The sequence below is a fragment of the Cynocephalus volans genome, chromosome 8 (assembly GCF_027409185.1).
Source record: "Cynocephalus volans isolate mCynVol1 chromosome 8, mCynVol1.pri, whole genome shotgun sequence".
Taxonomy (NCBI): domain Eukaryota; kingdom Metazoa; phylum Chordata; class Mammalia; order Dermoptera; family Cynocephalidae; genus Cynocephalus; species Cynocephalus volans.
The window spans coordinates 12,753,997-12,775,207 of record NC_084467.1 but is presented as its reverse complement, the minus strand read 5'-3'; the positions used below and the strand labels follow the sequence as shown (position 1 = coordinate 12,775,207).

Below are 21,211 nucleotides of genomic sequence, written 5' to 3'. Positions count from 1 at the left end.
TCCTTTTCCATAGCTGATGCCTTTTCTCTAATTCCCCCCGAAGCGGTCTCTTCTCCCTCAGTCCCCCCTTTCCCTCGCCTCATTCCTCTTCTGGATTTCCCTTTTCCTGTCACTCTTGGCCTCTCCCCCGACGCCCCCCAAAGACTCCCCCAGGGCCGTTCCCATGTCCTCCTCTGGCAAAGTTCTCCCCAGCCCCTCCCCCACCTATTGGTGGCTGCCTCAAGCCAGGGTGGGCATCTGGATGTTGCCCTGGGCCTGGTTCTGTTCTCTGCAGGCGGGAGCCAGAAGAGCGCAGCCTCAAGTTGTATCAGAGCTGGGAGGAGAGGTCCGAGGAGCCCCTCACCCTGAAGCAAGAAGAAGGTGAGGGCAGCCCCTCGCCAGGCAGAACCTGTGGTCCTTTGGGATTCACAGGCTCGGGTGGAGTGGGGTGCTTTACAGATCACACTGTTACAGATCCACAGCCCTGTGTAGTGGACCCAGTGGGGGTTATCTGTCCTTGGCCTAGGGGGACAGCATAGGGAAGGAGACTGACCCAAGCTCAAAAGGCCACAGAGCGGGGGGCAAGCACTCATGCTGAGTCCCTGGGCTCAGGGTCCAGCTCTTCCAGAGCTGCCTCTCTGAGAGGGGGACATAAACCCTGCAAAGTGCTTTAGGTTTTGGAGGCATTTCTGTCCCCCCGCCAACCCAAGCCCACTATATGGGTCATCTTTAGAGGCAGCCTGGATGGAACGCATCCCAGCCTGTCCTAGACAGTCCCTCACCATTTAATAGGCCACCAGCCCTGGACAGGTCCCCACTTCCCACAGCATCCCACCCCCACCAAAAAGTTTAAAAGTTGTGAACACCCCACCTGGTGAGCCGCTGTGTCCTTTTATTGTCCTTGGGGCTGGGCCCTGTGATCCCACTCCCAGGCATCGCCCTGGCCCTACAAGAATGGGTGTGCATCCTCTTTCCATGCCTTGCTCCTCCCCAAAGTCTGTGACCCTCTTGGCCAGAGTCGCCCCTTCCTCCGCCTTCCCTGAGTGCTCTTACTGGCTCCCGGTGACCCATCCTTGAAGTTCACTCCTTTTAACATTAAAACTCCCGGGCCACTTTTGGGGGCGCTTTTCCAAGTACAGCACCCACTGCCCCACCTCCTTAAAGGTCCTGTCTCCAAATACAATCCCATTTTGAGGTACTGGAGGTTAGGGCTTCAACAAATGAATTTGGGGGGACACAATCCAGCCCATAACAGCAACCTAGATTATTAAATGGCAGAGTCAATCACTAGGCTCTGTTGTCTCTATCCTGAATTTTGCCATGGGCTGAGAAACCAGACACCACACATGTTATGACTGGTACACAGATTTGTGTCCATTAGTGCTGCTCTGGGACCTTCTCAGCATCCTTCTTGTCCTCTGCTCTGGTCCAGACAACTGAAGCTATACTAGAAGCCATGTCCATCCAGATAAGTGACAGCAGCCACCAAAGTCAAAGGCACAGACTTAGAGTCAGAAAGACCTGCCTGGTCACCTAACCTCTTAGCCTCAGTTTCCCTAGCATTGCAAAGGGAATAAACATTCTACTCGTGTAAAAATGTCATAAGATTATAAAGAGCTTGGCCGAGTGCCTGGTACTTAGCAGGGTGTCCTAAAATGAGCGTGTTTCTGGTGCTGACTAGCTTAGCTCCTGTCACACAGCTGATCCCTTGGCCTGGCCTTGGAATAGAAAGCAGAGTGAGTCGAGGGGACCACACCCCTCCACTTTCAGTCTCTTGGTTAGCTTTGCCCCTCCACCCGCCATGGAGGTAAAGGATGCTGGGCAGGAGGGTGGTTGGAGGAGATGGGATGAATGGGGAAACAAGAAGTGCCCCACCTCCACCCCCACCCAACCCCACCCTCCCCACAGCCTTCCACAGCTACTTTGAGATCTTCAATGGCCCTGGCGAGGTGGATGCCCAGAGCCTGAACAACATCTTGCTCCTAGTGGGCTTCTCCCTGACACCGGCCCAGGTGGAGGACGCCCTGATGAGTGCTGATGTCAACGGTAAGTGTGAGTGTGTGTGGGAGGGGGTGGGGAGGTGCTTTGCTCGGAGTCCCAGGCAGGGCCGGTTTCCCTGGTGTGAGACCTGCACAGTCGCTTGGGGCTCCATGCTTACGGGATCCTTTGCTTGGTTTAATGCTCTGTAGTCCCAGTCTAGGGATTCTTTTTTTTTTTTTTTAAAGATGACCAGTAAGGGGATCTTATGCTTGGCTTGGTGTTGTCAGCACCACGCTCAGCCAGTGAGCAAACTGGCCATTCCTATATAGGATCTGAACCCATGGCCTTGGTGTTATCAGCACCGCACTCTCTCGAGTGAGCCACAGGCCGGCCCTACAGTCTAGGGATTCTTAATAATTTTTGAACAAGAGATCCATCCTGCATTTTCATTTAGCACTAAGTCCCACAAATTATGTAGCTGATCCTGGCTCCAAGAGCTAATGCTTCCTGAGCACCTATTTAGTGCCAGTTTCTGGGGACCCAGAGATGACCAAGACCTACCTCCTGACCCCAAGGTGTAGGTGATCTCAGAGGTCCCTTCCCTTCAGGCTGTCATGCATGCTTCATTGGATGTGCCTCCATGACTGGGTCACTCATTTTACCAGTGGTACGACCTTGGACAAGTCGCTGAATTTCACTAAGCCTCAGTTTCTCCATCTGTAAAATGGGGCTGATAATAGTACCTATCTCACTAGACTGCTGTAAAGATGAAATGAGATAATCCGGGCAAAGCATTGAGCACAGTACCTGGTGCACAGAATGTGCCCAGGAGACATTAGCTGTTAGTATTATTTATCCAGTAAGTATTTACTAAATGCCTACCGTGTGCCTGTCCCTGTGCAGGGCACTGATGGTAAAGAGATGTGCAAGACACATGAGACTCTGCCCTTGAGAGGCTCACAAAAACAGTTACTGCTGTTGGGTAAAGGCCAACACAGAAGAGGGCACCAATGGGCCGGCCTGTGGCTCACTCGGGAGAGTGCGGTGTTGAGAACACCAAGGCCCCGGGTTTGGATCCCATATAGGGATGGCCGGTTCGCTCGCTGGCTGAGCGCGGTGCTGACAACACCAAGTCAAGGGTTAAGATCCCCTTACCGGTCATCTTTTAAAAAAAAAAAAAAAAAAAAGAAGAGGGCACCAATGGAAGCAGCATTTAAAGTGGATTGAAAAAAGGGTCAGGAAGGAAGACTTCCTGGAAGAGGTAATGCCTGAGCCAAGTTGTGAAAGATTAAGCAGGAGCTAGGCAGGGAGAGATGGAGGAAGAAGGGAGTTCCTGGTGGCAGAAATAGCCTGTTCAAAGGAAAGAGAGTGCAGAGTGAGAGGAATCACATGTGGTTCAGTGCAGCTAGATGCAGGGAATGATGGGGGGCATGGGGAGCAGAAGGGCCGTGCAGGGCCTGGAATCCTGACCACTCGGTGTCATGACTCTATTCCCTCCATCACCGCACAAGTGCAAATCCTCACACACAAGTCAGGAATCCACCCCAGCTCTGCCCCTGTGTGACTCTAGGCAAGAACCTTCTTTTCTTTGTGCCTCAGACCTCATCTGTGACATGTGGATGATAGTATTTTTTTTTTTGTCCTTTTTTGTGACCGCGCTCAGCCAGTGAGCGAACCGGCCATCCCTGTATAGGATCTGAACCCGCAGCGGGAGCGCTGCTGCGCTCCCAGCGCTGCACTCTCCCGAGTGAGCCATGGGGTCAGCCCACTGATGAGAGTATTAAGCACCTCCGTATGGCTGCTTTAAAGATTAGAGACCATCCATTCACTTGTCAAGTAGTTCAGAGAACAGCTACTAAGCACCTGCCTATTTTAAGCCTTGAGAACACAATGCAGAATAAAACAGGCCCAGTTCCTGCCTCACAGAACCTCCATCAAATTCAAGATCTTACAAGTGTGTGGTTGAAATACAGGGGTTTTATGAGGGGGTATTTGGGGGCATCGGACCTGGTCTGGTCTGGATCTCAGAGGAAGGGATAGTCAGGTGGAAGCATGCATAGGACGTATGCTAAGTAGAGGAGTTGGAGCGTGGTGGAGAGAATTCTAGGAAGAGGAAGCAACACATGCAAAGGCCCTGAGCAGGGAAGAAAGTGGCCCCAGGTGAGAAAGCAAGTTAGTTCCGGGCGAGCTTGGCACAAGGTGAGGCTGGAGACAGGTAACAGGCAGATCTTGCAGGGTCTTGAAGGCCAAGGTGGGAGTGTTGTGGGTCCACGTTCTTGTGCAATGACTAGCTCACGGTAGTAATAACAGTCTCAGACATTTAGTGAGTATGTGTTAAATGCATGGCCCTTGTTCTAAGCACTTTGCCTCATTTTATCTCCTGTGAGGTAGATGTTATGATTATCCTCACCCTGTAGATGAGAAAACTAAAGCTTAGTGAGGTTAAGAGACTTTGCTCAAGTACACGGATAGGAAGTGGTGGACCTGGGATATGAACCCAGACTGCTGCCTCTAGGATGCTGTTCCGGTAGCTTCCAACCCAGGAGATTTTAATTTTTGCCTTCTCCTTCCCTGTGTGCCCCACATTTTCTGCATTGAATGTACATTACTTTTATAAGCAGACCCAATAAGTAACTGCTAGTAACTATGTTTGGGTTGCAATGCCTGGACTTCTTCCGGAAGGCCCCTGCCCACCCAGTTACTCCTCTGGCCTCCACAGGAGATGGTCATGTGGACTTCGGAGACTTCTTGGCCGTGATGACAGACACCAAGCGCTTCTTCTGCTCTGTGGGTGAGCAGGGACAAGCCCAAGGAAGTCAGAGCTGGAGAAGGGGCCAGAAGGCTGGTGTTGGGAGGGTGGGCATTCAGGGTCACCAAGTGGTAATGGCAGCCACTATCCCATGTTCCCAGAACAGAATGCCCTGACGGACATGGCTCCCCTGAATCCCCACACTCTGCTCTTTGAGATCCTGTCCCTGCTGGTGGAGATGCTGGCCTTACCAGAGGCAGCCTTAGAGGAAATCACAAAGTGAGTGGAGCTGGTTTGTTGGGGGTGGAGGGTTGCAGATGCAGAAGTAGCACCTAGTGTTTTGGCAGCTGAGAACTTTTCATAGTTTGGACTTTCAGTTGCAGGTGAAGAAACCTGAATAAAAGTGGCTTAAGCAAAAGGGGAATGTATTAACTCAAATAACTGGTCAGTACCTCAGAGATGGCTGGATCCAGGAGAACAATGATAGCAGGAAGGCTTTATCTCTGCATCTGCCCATCTCTGTGCACTGCCTTCGGCCTCAGCTGGGCTCTCTCCACAGGGGAAGGGATGGCATTGACAATCCCATACTCACTCCCTCCTAGTTCAGCAACCTCAGCAGCAAGAGGAATTCTTTCCTGCAGTAGCTATATAGCAACCCCAGAAAAGGAATCTGATGGACTCTGCCTGGGGCAGGGGACACAAGAGTCTCCGTGTCTCCAGGGCAGGTGGGTGGGTAGGTCCATCTAAGGAAGACATGGCTGGAGGCAAAAACAACATGAACATTCCAGGGCTAGAAGCAAAGGGTGAAAGAAGAATGGCCTAGTTGATCTCCAAACAGCAGTTTCAGGCCCTCATGCCTCAAAGGACCCCTAGCCTCCATTTTCTGTCTTTTAAATGAACATATTTTAATATTTGCTGCTCAGTAAATGCTAGCTTTCAACAGAGGTGGTTACGAGAGTTAAACAAGATCAGAATGCAAAAGGTACCAAAGTGGAGCTCTGCCGGTGCCTCTTACTAGTTCTGTAGCCCTGGACAAGTTGCTTTCTCTCCGAGCCTCAGTTTCTTTGTCTGTAAAATGGAGACTTATTTCCTGGAATCTTTAGTGCAAGTGATGGAAAGATACGAGAGTAGTTCACAGAACTGAATGTGCAGGGACTGGGGTCTTCTCACCATGTATCACGCAGAAGCTTGTTCCTGCCGCTCTAGTTGGAATCATTTTTTCCTACTGCAGACCAGGCCTTTTCTGCATGGGTCTGGGGGCTGGGAGGAGGAAAATGACTGCAGCCTGTTCCAGCAGCACCAGCTTAGCAACCCCACAGACAAGAGACCTTTTTCCTCCCAGCATCTGTAAATTGCTCAGAATATATGTAATTCTAAAGAGCATAATGTAACTTTAAAAAGCAATGAGACAAATTCCCATGTACCCACTAAAATGTATCATTTCCAGTATGTTTGAAGCCCCAGTTTGCCCCACTCCATAACAAATCACTTTGTCTCCAAACAAGACCTAACCATTTTCCCTTTGCTTTTTGTTTCTTAATTTCACTGCTGATTTTTTCCCTTGTTGTTTTTCAAACATACAGCAAAGTTAAAACAATTTTACAGTGAACGTGTATACCTACCGTCTAGAGTCTACCATCACCATTTTACTGTACTTTTAAAACATTTTTAAAATTAATTTATTTTGTAGGGCCGGCCCGTGGCTCACTCGGGAGAGTGCAGCGCTGATAGTGCCTGAGGCCGTGAGTTCGGAACCTATATAGGGATGGCCTGTGCAGCAGTCACTGGCTGAGCGCGGTGTGGACGACACCGAGCCAAGGGTTGCGATCCTCTTACCAGTCAAAAAAAATTTTTTAAATTTATTTTGTAATTGACATGCATTGATTATATTTGTACATATTTATGGGGTACAGAGTAATATTGCAATACATGTATACAATGTGTGATAATTAAATCAGGGTAATTAGCATATTCATCATCACAAAAATTTATCATTTCTTTGTGATGAGAGCATTCGAGCTCCTCTCTTCTAGCCATTTGAGATAATACAATAAATTATTGTTAATTATAGATTCCTAGCAATACAGTAAACCGCCAGAATTTATCTTTCCTATTGAGCTGTAATTTTGTATCCGTTAACCAACCTCTCCCTATTTCACCTTCTCTTCCTCCCCTTGCCATCCGTTAGTAATCACAATTCTTGTCTTTGCTTCAATAAGCTCAGCTTTTTTTAGCTCCTACATATGAGTGAGAACATGCGGTATTTATCTTCCTGTGCCCAACTTAATTCTCTTAACATAATGTCTTCCAGTCTCATCCTTGCTGCAAATGACAGGATTTTATTCTTTTTTATGGCTCAGTAGCATTCCGTGTGTGTGTGTGTGTGTGTGTGTGTGTGTGTGTGTGTGTGTGTGTGTGTGTGTGTGTGTGTGTGTGTGACATTTTCTTTATCCATTCATCTGTCCGTGGAACCTAGATTGATTCAATATCCTGGCTATTGTGACTAGTGCTGCAATAAACATGGGAGTGCAGATATCTCTTCGTTATGCTGATTTCCTTTACTTTGGATAAATACCCAGCAGTGAGACTGCTGGATCATATGACAGTTCTATTTTTAGTTCTCTGAGGAAACTCCATACTAGCTCTACTAATTCCATAATGGCTGTACTAATTTATATTCCCACCAACAGTGTCTGAGAGTTCCCTTTTCTCTGCATCCTCACCAGCATTTGTTATTTTTTTGTCTTTTTGATAATAGCCATTCTAACTGGGGTGAGATAATATCTCATTGTGGTTTTGGGTTGCATTTCCCTGATGATTAGTGATGTTGAGCGTTTTTTCATGTACCTGTTGGCCATCTACATGACTTCTTTTGAGAAATAGCTATTGAGGTCTACTATATTTTTATCATGTATCTATTATTCCCTGTATCTGTCCTTCAATCCGTATCATTTTTTATACATTTCAAAGTAAATTATAGTATTTCTTTCTAAATACTTTCTTTTTTCATCTTTTGAGGTATAATTTACATTCAGTGAAATGCACAAATGTCAAATGTACCGCTTTGTATTAGCCTGGGTTCTTCAGAGAAATTGATTGTCTCACATAGTTAGGGAGGCTGAAAAATCCCAAGATCTGCAGTCAGCAAGCTGGAGACCCAGGAGAGCAAATAGTGTAAGTTCCAGCTTGAGCCTGAGTCTGAAGGCAGGAGAATACCAATACAGCTTAAAGACAGTCAGGCAGAGAATACAATTTATTTCTTCTTCAGCCTTTTCGTCCTATTCAGGCCTTCAGTGCATTGGATGAAGCCCACCCGCACTGGAAAGGGTAATCTGCTTTATTCAGTCCACTGATTCAAATTCGGGAAGTTTTCACCCATTATTTCTTTAAATATTCTCTCTTCCCTTTTCTTTCTCTCCTCCCCTCCTGGAACATTCCACTTCTGGATGTTAATCTCATCCAGAAACACCTTTACAGACACACTCAGAATAATGTTTAACCAAATAGCTGGGCATCCAGTGGCTCTGTCAAGTTGACACATAAAGTTAACCATTACTCATTGTGTGAATCTCAACAAACGCATACACCCAGGCGACACAACCCCTATCAAGACATGTTGAACTTTACAATCTTTCCAGAAAATGCCCACAGGCTCCTTGCCAGTTAGTCTCTGAACCCACTCCTCCAAAGACAATCACTCTTCTAATTTTTTCATCACAGATCGGCTTTGCCTGTTTTACAACTTTGTATAAATGGAAATGTGTCGTCTTCTGTGTCTAGCTTCTCTCACTCAACTGAAAAGGCTATGTACAGTGTGATTCTGACTATATGACATTCTGGAAAAGGCAAAACTATGGAGTAAAAAGATCAGTGGTTGCCAGGGGCTTAAGGGGAAGGTAGGGAAAAACAGGCAGAGCACAGATTTTTAGAGCAAAGAAACTATTCTGGAATTCACTATAATGGTGGATCCATGACATTTTACATTTGCTAAAACCCACTGTACAACACAAACGGTAAACCTAACGTAATCTGGGAATGTCTTAATTTCTCTCTCATTATTTTTTATTTTTTATTTTTTTTAAAAGATGACCGGTAAGGGGATCTTAACCCTTGACTTGGTGGTGTCAGCACCACGCTCTCCCAAGTGAGCTAACCGGCCATCCCTGTATAGGGATCCGAACTTGTGGCCTTGGTGTTATCAGCACCACACTCTCCCAAGTGAGCCACGGGCCGACCCCTCTCCCTCATTCTTGAAGGACAGTTTTGCCAGATACAGAATTTTTGGTTGATAGGTTTTTCTTTTCTTTTAGCACTTTGAATATATTGGCTCGCTGCCTTCTGGCCTCCAAAGTTTCCTATGAGAAATCTGCTAATTATCCTACTGAGGATCCTTTGTATGTGACGAATTGCTTGTCTCTTGTTGCTTTCAGGATTCTCTTTGTTTTTTGGCTTTAAAAAAAAATGTTTTTAAATACTTTTTCTTACCTATAAAGAAACACTGGATGTCTTTGGCTTTTTAAAGTTTGATTATAATGTATCGCGGTATGGGTCTCTTTGAGTTCGTCTTTCTTGGAGTGTGTTGAGCTTCTTAGATGTTTATATTCACATCTTTTATCAGATTTGGGGAGTTTTCAGCCATTATTTCTTTGAATATTCTCTCTTCCCTTTTGTCTCTCTCTTCCCCTCTGGAATCCCACAGTTTCCTTAGACTCTGTTCACTTTTCTTCAATCTTTTCTTTCTGTTTCTCAGACTTGATCATTTCTTTCTTCTTTTTTTTTTTTTTTTTTTTCGTCTTTTTCGTGATCGGCACTCAGCCAGTGAGTGCACCGGCCATTCCTATATAGGATCCGAACCCGCGGCGGGAGCATCGCTGCACCCCCAGCGCCGCACTCTCCCGAGCGCGCCAGGGGCTCGGCCCCAGACTCGATCATTTCTACTGTCCTATCTTCAACTGTCCTGATTCTTCAGATCATTGTTTAATCTGATTCTTTCCTCTGCTGCCTGCCCAAATCCGCTTTCAATCCCTCTAGTGAAGTATTCATTTCAGTCATTGTACATTTTGGCTGCAGCGTTTTTTTTTTTTTTGCAGCTAGCCTGTAGAGGATCTGAACCCTTGACCTTGGTCTTATAACATCATGCTCTAACCAACTGAGCTGGTTAACCAGCCAGCCCCAGAATTTCTTTTCGGTTTCCTTTTTGGGTTTCCTATCTCTTTAATATTTCCATTTCGTTCGTAAATTGTTTTCTTGACTTTCTCCATGTCTTCCTTCAGTTCTTTGAGCACATTTAAGGCAGTTGTTTTAAAGACTTTTTTCTTTTTTTTTAAATTTTATTTTGTCGATATACATTGTAGCTGATTATTGCTCCCCATCACCAAAACCTCCCTCCCTTCTCCCTCCCCCCTCCCCCCCAACAATGTCCTTTCTGTTTGCTTGTCGTATCAACTTCAAATAATTGTGGTTGTTATATCTTCTTCCCCCCGTTTTTTTTTTTTTTGTGTGTGTGTGTGTGTGTGTGTGTGAATTTATATATTAATTTTTAGCTCCCACCAATAAGTGAGAACAAAAATATGGAACGCTTCACGAATTTGCGTGTCATCCTTGCGCAGGGCCCATGCTAATCTTCTCTGTATCGTTCCAATTTTAGTATATGTGCTGCCGAAGCGAGCACTTAAAGACTTTTTTCAGTAGATCTGCCTTCAGGTCTTTTTCAGGAACAATTTCTGTTGATTAATTGTTTTGCTTTGAATAAGCCGTACTTTCCTGTTTCTTTGAATGCCTTGTGATTTTTTGTTAAAAACTGACTATTTGAATCTAATAATGTGGTAACTATGGAAATCAGATTCTCCTCCTTCCCCAGAGCTTGCTGTGTTTTTCTATTGTTATTGTGTATTGTTTTTTGTTTGTTTGTTGTAGGATGTCTCTGTGCTGAGGATCAGTCTGAGATGTAAATTTAAGGTCTTCCCAGGTCTTTTTTTGAGCGTGCACCTTTCCCTGGGCCAGTTTCTAATTTCCCTATATATGCATTTGCTTTTGATAGTCCTCGTCTTTAACGTCGGCCTCCTAAAGGGTAAAAAGGAAATAAAAAGGGCACTGGCCCTTTAAATCCCCTGAAAGTCACTTCAGCTGGAGTGGGAGGGGCTTCCAACAATGTGGAGAAGTGTAACAATAACGGCTGCCCACTTCTTTGTCTGTACTTTTGTGATTAGAAGGAGAGATCAGTGATTAGAGCATAGATCCCCAATATTTATAGGACAGGGTCATTTTTGGCCCACAGTGGCTCCGGCAAGCTTCATGCAAGCTGCTCCTGGAATGCGCGCATAGCTGCCTCCCATGGGGGTAGGGGATGAATAGCTACTACTGTGCTAAGAGCTGAACCTGACCAAAATGAACTGCAATTTATCACTCAAGACTTCCCCTGGAAGATGCAAGACCTCAGTAGACTCCAAAGTTTCAAAATAGTTACATCAGATTCCGCCCACACAACTGTTGTCTAGGTGGGGAGACAGATTCCTGGTGAGTCCCACTCCATCATCTTCTCCCAATCCAATGAATTTTTCATGGCAAATATTGCATTTTTCATGTTTAGAAATTTTATTTGGTCCTGTTTCATAGTTTTTGTTTTCTCTTCATGTTCACATGTTTCTTTTAATCCTTGATCATATTATAATAGCTCATTTAAGGTCCTCTTCTGAGGGAGGGGGGAAAGAGGAACAGGTAAAGGGAGACAAAAGTCAACTACAATGTAGACAGAGAAGTTAAAATAAAATAAATAAATAAATAAATAAGGTCCTCTGCTAATTTCATCATCTCTGTCATTTCCGTTTATATAAACTGATTTTTCTTGTCTACAGGTCACACTATCCTGCTTCTCATGTCTGCCAACCTTTTATTGAATGCTGGGTATTGTTTCTCTTCCTTTATGGAATATCTACATTTTGTTTTTTCTTTAAGGTGTTGAATTTGGGGGGTGGAGGGGCAGTTAAGTTACTGAGGATAAACTTGTTTCTTTCAAGGTTTTTAGGGTTTGTTAGGGCAGATCCTGAAAAATCTCTACTCTAGGGCTAATTTAGTCCAGCTAGTAAGGTAGGACCCACCTAGGATCACTACTAATTTCACAGGAGCTCAACAAGGTGTTTCTACTCTGTCTAGCTGAAACTCACATATCTGTCAGCCCTGAGCAAACTCTGGGAATTATTCCTGTTTTTGGTTCTTTGTCTAGCCTCATAAAATTTTACCCTATGTGTGTACTACTTTGTGTCCAACCAAAGATTCAAGAGTATTCCAGGCATATTTCTGCAACTCTTTCTCTGCAAAGCTCCCATCTCTCTGGTATTCTAATATACTAATCACAGTGGCATCCATTTTCCCAATCCATTGTCTGTCTCCTTACCTCAGTGGTTCTACCATGCTCTGGGATATCACTTCCTGCACTATAGTCCAGAAAGTACTTCCAGGCAAAAAAACTAGGGAGATCTTAAGGCTCACCTCATTTATTTCTCTTCTCTCAGGATCACAGCCTTGTGCTGCCTGTTTTCCAATATCTGACAAGCTTCATGTATTTTGTTTGTGTATCTATTTATTTATACCAAAAGGACAAATTCAGTAAGTTAACGTCATCATAACCAAAAACAGAATTCTGTTAATTTGTCTTCATTTTTTCCCTGTTCTTCAGATTAGGTGATTTCTATTGATCTGTCTTCAAATTTACCGATTCCTTTTTATGCTATCTACAATCCATTGTTAAGCCCATTCAATATTTTTTCATTTCAGTTATTGTATTTTTTTTTGTTTTAGAATTCCCATTTGTTTCATGTTTATAGTTTGTTTCTCTGTTCATTCATTACGAGTATGTTTTCCTTCAATTATTTGAACATATTTTAATAGCTCCTTGTGAATTTTCCTTCTCTTAGGAATTATGGCCTTTAACTGTTATGTAATGACTGAAAAAATTTCCTCATACATTTTGTTCAGTTTTATGGTGATTTATGGTAGGAGGGTGTAGTGGATTGAATTATGTCCCCCCAAAACTCATTGGAGCTTGAATTGTGTCCCTCAAGTTTTGCGTATTAGAAACTTAGCCCCTGCTGTGACTGTTAAGAGGGTGGGAAATCCTATGGTAATTAAAAGGTGGAGCCTTGAAGAGGTGATTGGATTGTAGGACTGTGCAGTAGAGAATGGATTAAAAATGGTGGTCATGGGCATGGTTCTAACAGCTTTATTTTTTTATTATTTATTTATTGTTTTAAAAAGATGACCGGTAAGGGGATCTTAACCCTTGACTTGATTTTGTCAGCACCACACTCTCCCAAGTGAGCTAACCGGCCATCCGTATATAGGATCCAAACCCGCAGCCTTGGTGTTATCCGCACCACACTCTCCCGAGTGAGCCATGGGCTGGCCCTGTTCTGAGAGCTTTAAAAGAAGAGGAGTCTGTCTCTCTGGCTCTCTCTGCTCTCTCTGCTTCTACCACCTTGCAATGTGAGACCCCTGGGTCGCTGTTGCCACCACCAGATGGACTTTGGACTTCCCAGCCTCAGAAACTGTAAGCAATAAATTTCATTTTCTTTATAAATCACCCAGTTCCATGTATTTTATTAAAAGCAATAGAAACAGACTAATACAGAGGGTATATTAGCCTGTTTGGGCTATGATAACAAAATACCATAGACTGGGTAGCTTATAAACAACAGAAATTTATTTCTCACCATTCTAGAGGCTGGGAAGTCCAAGATCAAGGCACTGCAGATTGTCTAGTAAGAACACACTTTCTGGTTGACAGACATCTTCTTGCTGTGTCCTCACATGGTGGAAGGGACAAGGGATCTCTCTGGGGCCTCTTTTATAAAGTCACTAATTCCATTCATGAGGGCTGTATCCTCATGACCTAATGACCTCCCAAAGGCCTCACCTCTAAATACTATCACCTTGAAGGTTAGGATTTCAACATATGAATTTTGGGGGACACAAACTTTCAGAGCATAGCACAGAATTAGTCTGCTAGCAGTTACTCCATCCATAGCCAGGGCCCTAGTGGGAAGATTTAAAATTATTGACCCAGGGGCCAGCACCGTGGCTCACTTGGGAGAGTGTGGCACTGGTAGCGCCGATGCCACGGGTTCGGATCCTATATAGGGATGGCCAGTGCGCTCACTGGCTGAGCATGGTGCAGACCACACCGTGCCGAGGGTTGTGATCCCCTTACCGGTCAGAAAAACAAAAAACAAAACAAACAAACAAAAGTAAAATAAAATTATTGATCCAATTTCTTTAACAATTATGTAACTATTCAGGTTTTCTACTACTTTTTTTTTTTAATTGTAACATAGTTGATTTGTACATATCTGTGGCGTTTGAATATCATTACCTGTGTGCAATATGTGATGCTCAAATCAGGATGGTTAGTATATTCAACATAACACAATGTAATCATTTTTCATGGCCCTCTACCAGTTTCTCTCTACCACTCCCCCACTACCCCAGTTTTCTACTTCTTAAGTAAGCTTTGGTAATTTATATTTTCCTAGGAATTCATCTTGTTCCTCTAATTTTCAACTGTATTGGCATAAATTCTTCATAATATTCCATATAATCTTAAATCTCTATTTGATCTGTAGTTATGTTCTTCCATTAGGATTTGTATTCAGCTACAATAAACTTAAATGGACTTGCTTAAACTTTAGGGTTTATTTTTCTCAGATTTACTGACAAAATACATATTTTCTCAGCTATTTAAGAGTAAGCTGGAATCATATCTTTGTGCCCCTGAATATTTCAGAGGGTGTGTGTGTGTGTGTGTGTGTGTGTGTGTGTGTGTATTTTTTTTTTTTTTTTTGTCAGCTGGCTGGTACAGGGATTGAACCCTGGACCCTGGTGTTATCAGCACCACACTCTAACCAACTGAGCTAAATGGACAGTTTCTTATTAATTTTAGGAAATTTAACAGATAACAATACTAATAACTAACATACGGTCCTTATTCCAATTTTTTTCAATTGTCCCACTAATGTCCTTTATAGCTTTTTTGGTCTTTGTGGGTTTTTTCCCCCCGCCCCCCCCCATTCAGGCTCCAATCCAGGATCACACATTGCATTGAATTATTATGATTCTTTAGTCTACTTTTTTTTTTTCTTTTTTCTGTCTTTTTCGTGACCGGTACTCAGCCAGTGAGTGCACCAGCCATTCCTATATAGGATCCGAACCTGCAGCGGGAGTGTCGCCGTGCTCCCAGCACCGCACTCTCCAGAGTGCGCCACGGGCTCGGCCCCTTTAGTCTACTTTAATCTGAATAAATTTCTCATTTTTTTTTTGTTATAGAATATCCCCTAGTTTGGGCTTGTTGTTTCCTCATGATAAGATTCAGGTTATACATCTGTTGTGCATAACAGAATAGCACAGAAGTATTGTGTATTCCTCCGTGTGTTGCATTAGAACACTGATCATTTGTTTAAGGTGATTCTGTCATGGTTTCTCCACTGTCAAGTTTTTGTTTTTCCTTTTGTAATTAACAAGTATTTTCTTTGTGAGGAATCTGAATCTGTGTAAACATCCTGTTCCTCACATACTCACACCCATAAATTTTAGCATGCATTGACGATTCTCACCTAAATCAGTTATTACTCTGAAGGTTGAAAAATGTTGATTTTCTTACTCTATCATTCCATCTACATTTATTAGTTGGCATTCTACTGTAAGGAGGAGAGCTCCCTTCTGTAATTACTTGTCGCCACGGTGATAGAGGAATCGTCTATTTCTCTTTGTAGTTATAGCAGGTTTTATTTTATATTTCATTTTCAGAATTTTATATTTCCTGATGAATTGAACATTTCATCATTATATGATAATCATTTGTGTTTCTAGTAATGCTTTTCATCTGAAGGCCTAGGTTTTGTTTTGTTTTGTTACATTTTCTCTTCAACTCTGGTTTTATTGAAAAACAGCAGCATCAGTGGTCGTGCAGGCGGAGGGGTACGGGCCCATCCCAGCCCCCCAGGCCTAGGTTTGTTTTGAACATTAATATGGCCGTCAACTTCCTTTTAGTTAGGAGTATTCAATTGAAATAATTTTCATCCTTTGACTTAATTTTCAAAAATTTAAGTCAAAGTAGTAAGTGGACATTGTTTTAAAAGCACAATAGTCCAAAAAGGCTCATAACAAACACTTGCAGTCCCCCACACCCTCAACTCCTTGAAGTCCTCCTTCCAGAAGCAAACACTTTTGATTCCTCCTTACTTCTAAATAATATGCATATACTACAGTATTTTGATAAGTAGTTCTTAGACTTTTATCTAAAATTAACTTACTGTTATGGTGGATGAGGATTTAGTTGTCTGATACAAGTATCCCTTGGCTTTTTCCTCCTCATTCTGGTATTTTATTATTTTTGGATAAATCAGTATTTGAAGTTTCTATTATTATGCCTATACAATTATTCATAGCTGAGCATTTTAGTATACCATGACTTATTTCCTTTTACTTCCTCAAGTTGACAATTACCTTGACATTTTCCCTTTTTACCTATTAATAATTCTTCTTGCACCTTCCTAGAATTCCTTTTTTTTTTGCAGGCATGTTTTAAATAATTCTATTCCCCTTGTTTCTGGAGTAATTGTTGAGGCCTGCTGCCGAGCTGTCCTCCTGGGACTCTTTCTTCCGTTCCTCTGATTTGGATTCTCCATTCCCTGCATCTCTTTCTTAGTTTGCTTCTTTTTTTTAATGGGAACATGTTTCTCCAGTAGCTCTTCTTGGTTAGAAAGGCAGTAATTGAACAACAGGTATAGAAATGCCAGACCTTGAATTCTGTGCACAGTGATCCAATCTAAATTGGTTGTCCTTTACAGCACTTGCCTGCCACGGTGGGATCTGCCTTCACCACCTTCCTGTATGTCTGCCTCTCTCCTGTCTTAGATCTCCTGTTGTCTGCATGGATATCTCCCCCCCCAACTTCTTTTTGTTTTTTCGATTTATGTCCTCATTTTGAAAGAACACTTCCTCCAGTAGCTTCTTGAGAAAGGATGCATGGGAGGCAAAATTTTTGAGATTTTGTATGTCTGCAAATGTGTTTATTCTGCCCTCAACTTCTGAATAGTTTAGCTAGGTACAGAATTCTGGGTTGGTGTATTTGTCAAGCAACAGACTCTAATATACTGTAGTTCAAACAAGATAGGAGTTTATTTCTCTCATATTGACAGTCTGGAGGAAGCAGGCAGAGACAAAGTTGCCAGGCACCCAGTTTCTTTACAGTTTATTGCTCCACCATTCCCTAGGTCAATCCTGAACCAATTTATCAGCAACCAATCTGAATTCAAGCCCACAGGAAGGGGGACAGAGGAAGTGTAGAGCAAGCAATTTCCTTTAAAATGGGGACCAAGAAAGCTTCACACACTCTGCTCATGTCCTTTTAGCTCCTGTGGAATGAAGTTATTTTCTAGTCTAACTCTTTACTCAGGGTGTTGCCTTTTGGAGGAGTCCTAATTTTACAAAAGCGGTTTACATCCAATCTCCTACCATGTAAAGGCTCTGCGATTGGTTTTCTATCTTCCATGTCTGAGTCCTATGAAAACCCAATATTCCAGGCCCCAAAGTAGGCAGAGGCCCCAGCAGACATCAGGTTAAGCCCTAGGGCTTCCCAACACTCTTGAGTAGCATGCCCACTCAGCCCCAGATGATGTGGCCCTGCCATCGTGCTGCCCACACCTCTTCCCCTCTCTCCCTCATGCATCAGGCTCCAGCCTCTCGAGACTCTTTGCTGTCCCTACAGCTCACCAAGCTTCTTCCCACCTCCTGGCCTTTGCACATGCCATTCCTCTGCTTGGAACTCTCCCTCCAGATATCCAGTTGGTTTCTTCCCTCCCTTCATTCTGTTCAAATGTCATCTCCTGAAACCTTTGCTGACCACCTTGAGCAAAACAGCCCCTCATCACTACCCCCTACCCTTTTCCTTTCCCTTAAAGCATCTATTACTACTGACATGGTATTGTACTACTTGTTTATGGTCTGACTCTCCCATTAGGTCTGTGTCCAGGTAGCCAATTTGGGAAGGGATTCCAGGGAGCAGGAGTAAGGCAGGCGGCATAAATAGCGAAGGAAGAAGGGTAATGCAAGGCTGTTCTTGGATTGAGCACCTCCCAGAATCTTTTAAGGAGACTATGACGGTGGCTCAGAACTGTCAGGGGAAAAGGGAAAAGCCTGTATACCTCAGCTACTCACTCCTGTGGCCAAGGGTGGCCCCACAGGTTTTTAACTCCCCTGCACTTCTGGGTTTCGCATGTGTCAGAGAAGCCCTGGGGCAGAAAGCAAGAGTCTCAGGCCTGAGGTGAGACCTGTGCACAGCTGGTTGAAATCCATGCAAAAGTGCTTGCTGCAGCAACAGCTGGACAAAGAGGTGGGATGCTGAGTCTGATACAGGGACGCTGTGAGGATGTCTCCACCACTCTTTCCCAGCACACACTGAACACTCAATATTTGTTGAATGAATGGTGCTGCAGTCTAGTGGGGGAAAAGGCAAGTAGTAACAAGTTAAGAAAATAAAGTGAGTTGTGGGTTATGGTGGGGTAAGTTCAGGTTGCCAGGGGATCCATCCGTAGCAGGAGCCTACTTAGTCTGGGGGGGAGGGGGGAACGAGAGGACTTTTTGGAGGCGATGGCCCTAAAGCTGAAATCTGGAAGATGATCAGGAGTTAACTGCACAGTTGATTTGCAAAGCACTTGCACCTCTAAGTAAAAATATCCATGATAAAAATCACAGGTAATGTATCGAGCTCTTTCCATATGCCACTCTGCTGAGTGCTTGATGGGCCTTGTTATTTAATCCTATAGCATATGTACTCTTTGATCTCCGTTTTACCCAGGGGGAATCTGAAGCTCAGAGAAGTCAAGTGACTTGCAGTCATGGGTAGATAACCATTTCCCCCATTTTACATAGGGGAATTGAGGCCTAGAGCCAGGCAGTGACTTGCCCATAGTTACAGAAAGTTAAGGGCAGAGCTGGGACTAGAATCCAAGTCTCCTAACTCCTGCTTGTGTTGCTGCTCCAGAGCTGGCCAGGCAGAACAGGGGTTCAGGAGGAGCGAGGCAAATTAAACATAGCCAGGCTGAGCTGGGCGGGCACTGCCTCCCCAGCTACTACCAGAAGAAGCTGAAGGAAGGCACCCACAAGGCCAGAGAGATGGCATCGGCCCTAGACCGGCTGCGGTCACGGAAGAAGCTTACCTACAACCCTCAGCAGGCAGACAGCTTGGAAGTCTCAGAACGAAGGGTCTTCAGGATCCTGAGCCGGCTAAAGCAGCAGAACTATGGTGAGGGCCCTGGGCACAGTGGGCTGGTCTGGTCTGGGCTGCAGGCTCTGCTCTTCTGCCCATCTGGCCTCCTGGCCCCCGCCCAGCGAGATCCAGGGAGCTGAGGGCCTGGTTTTCCACTTTGGGCTTAACTATGTACATCGGTAAATGGGCTGATAATCACTACTCCACATCAAGCCCCATGACAACAGCCTGCTGCACTGCATTCTTCCCCTTCCTACCTTAGCCCTGAGCATAGGTTGGTCCCAAGAGCCAGGACTGAGAAGGGAGCAGCTGTGGAGAGATTAGTAATCCCAGGTCACTTAACTGAGCACCACTGGGGTCATTGTGCTGGGGCCTTTTCAGATGCACTAGAATTTAATTCATATGATCACATACCCCATTTCACAGATGAGAAAACTGAAAGTGAGGAAGTTTATGCCACCTCAAGTCTCCCCAGTTAGTGTGCTGGGAAGAGTTTATACCCAGGTCTGACAACCAGACCTGTGATCTTTCCACTGGGCAAGGCTGCTTCCCTTGCCCAAGTACCATTTATTAGGCTCCTATTATATGAAAAGTGATGGGATAGGAGCTTTGGGCAGTCATGCTAGAGCATGCTTACCAGACTGTGCCAGAACCCATCCTCTTTAAGCTATCAGCCCTAATTCTGTGCTGTGTTCAGCTGAGTGCTTTGCATACATTATCCCTTTAATCCTCATCATCAGAGAAGTGACTTGCCAAATCCCACCCATCTCACTATGGGGCAAAACCAGAATTTCACCTGGGTCTGCCTGACTCCCAAGGCCAGGCATGCTGTGAAGCATTCCCCTCCTGCCTCCTTCACCAGTTGCCAACCTGCAGAGCCCCTATGCCCAGGTACCCTGCATTCCACTCTGCCCGCCACTGGACAAAAAGATGGTCAGTCGGAAACAGGGCAACCACTATATGCTGGACCAGTGTGCCCCCACCGGCCTGGACCCTGACATCCGTAGCCTCTTCTTCCAGTCAGGATCTCAAGGAAGCAGGTGGGTGCCCAGAGGGTGAGGGCCCTAGCCCAGGCCCACCAACCTCCTTCCTTAAGAGGTCCCTGGCCTAGTGCCTGCGGAATCCATCCCTCCAAGAGATGATGCCTAAAGACTGCCTGCTCCAGAGATAAAAGGTAGAAGGAGAAGAAATTAACCTTTGTTGAGAGCCTGTGACCAGGCAGATTGTTTCACTGAAGCCAGAGTTCTTGTCTTCCTGTACCCAGGACTCAGGGGCACTTACTACCTTTTTCTTATGCTGGCACTACCCCCCTTTCCCATACAGGGGGCTTAACTCATCTCCTTTGCCCAATCTGGTTCCAGATTAGGAGTAGCAGTTTAAGCAGATGGGCAGAGAGGAGCATTCCCCACAGCAGTCCCCATCCAGGGCCCCTCTTGGAAGAAGAGCCTTGGACTTAGAATCAGCCCCTAAGTCCAACTGATGGCTCCATCACTTCCAAGGGGAGGCCTCCTCTCCCTTTGGGTACACAGAGATGGCTCATGTCCTGGCAGGACTGTGGAGAGAGGGCCAAACATCTCCCACCTTTCTACCTCCCTCTCCCAGGGAACACAGCTCTGACAGCAGAAAGTGGCTCAGCTCAGTGCCAGCTCGAACCCACTGACCCCCTGCAGTCCTGATGTTGGGCAGTTGTTCAAGGCCTGCAAAAGAGGGGTCATCAGGCAGGGGCTGCTGTTGGAGTTTGCTTTTGTGGCCTGGTAAGCCAATAAACACTGAGAACCTCAGCTTCTTTGTGCCTGGTGCCAAAGCAGGCCCCCAGGTATTCACCCCCACACTCGGCTCTCAGAGTGCAGGGCTCCAGCCTCCCTCAGGCTTGAGTCTCTGAGACAAGACTCATCTCAAAGCCCTGCCTAGGGTTGGGTTCCAGCAACAGGTGATCCTGGATGCAAAGTCTTGACCTTCTGTGCTCTCAAAGCACAGAGCTGGGACTCTCCTCAAATGAATGTCTCCCCCTTTGAACTGGGAGCCCCACAAAGTAGGAGTTTTCTCTCCCCACTTGCTCTTAAGGGAGTGGGGAACATAAGAGATGTACCTGGAAAAGATCTGGACCCTGAAAGTGGCAGGCCCTGTGGAAACGCAAGAGGCAACCTCAGTCATGCTATCCCTGACAGAGCCCCAGGACCCAGAAGTCTGCATCCCTTGGAGCACTAACGAGGTGGGTCCTTGCCCCCCAACCCACACACCAC

At 45.1% G+C, this 21,211-nt stretch overlaps 1 protein-coding gene and 1 non-coding gene across 2 annotated transcripts in view; one reads left to right on the top strand and one right to left on the bottom strand.

The window, feature by feature from the left end:
• Positions 1-20,628, top strand: part of SPATA21 (spermatogenesis associated 21) — a 35,239-nt gene extending 14,611 nt beyond the window's left edge. Inside the window, exons 8-14 of the mRNA XM_063105710.1 lie at positions 275-360; positions 1,888-2,025; positions 4,679-4,750; positions 4,870-4,987; positions 18,829-19,004; positions 19,831-20,008; positions 20,571-20,628. Of these exons, the coding sequence (XP_062961780.1) occupies positions 275-360; positions 1,888-2,025; positions 4,679-4,750; positions 4,870-4,987; positions 18,829-19,004; positions 19,831-20,008; positions 20,571-20,628 (826 nt within the window). The remainder of the gene's footprint in view (positions 1-274; positions 361-1,887; positions 2,026-4,678; positions 4,751-4,869; positions 4,988-18,828; positions 19,005-19,830; positions 20,009-20,570) is intronic.
• On the bottom strand, positions 10,273-10,379 carry LOC134385293 (U6 spliceosomal RNA). Its single transcript, XR_010024286.1, has one exon. It is a non-coding gene; the product is annotated as a U6 spliceosomal RNA (small nuclear RNA).
• Positions 20,629-21,211: the final 583 nt, after the last annotated feature.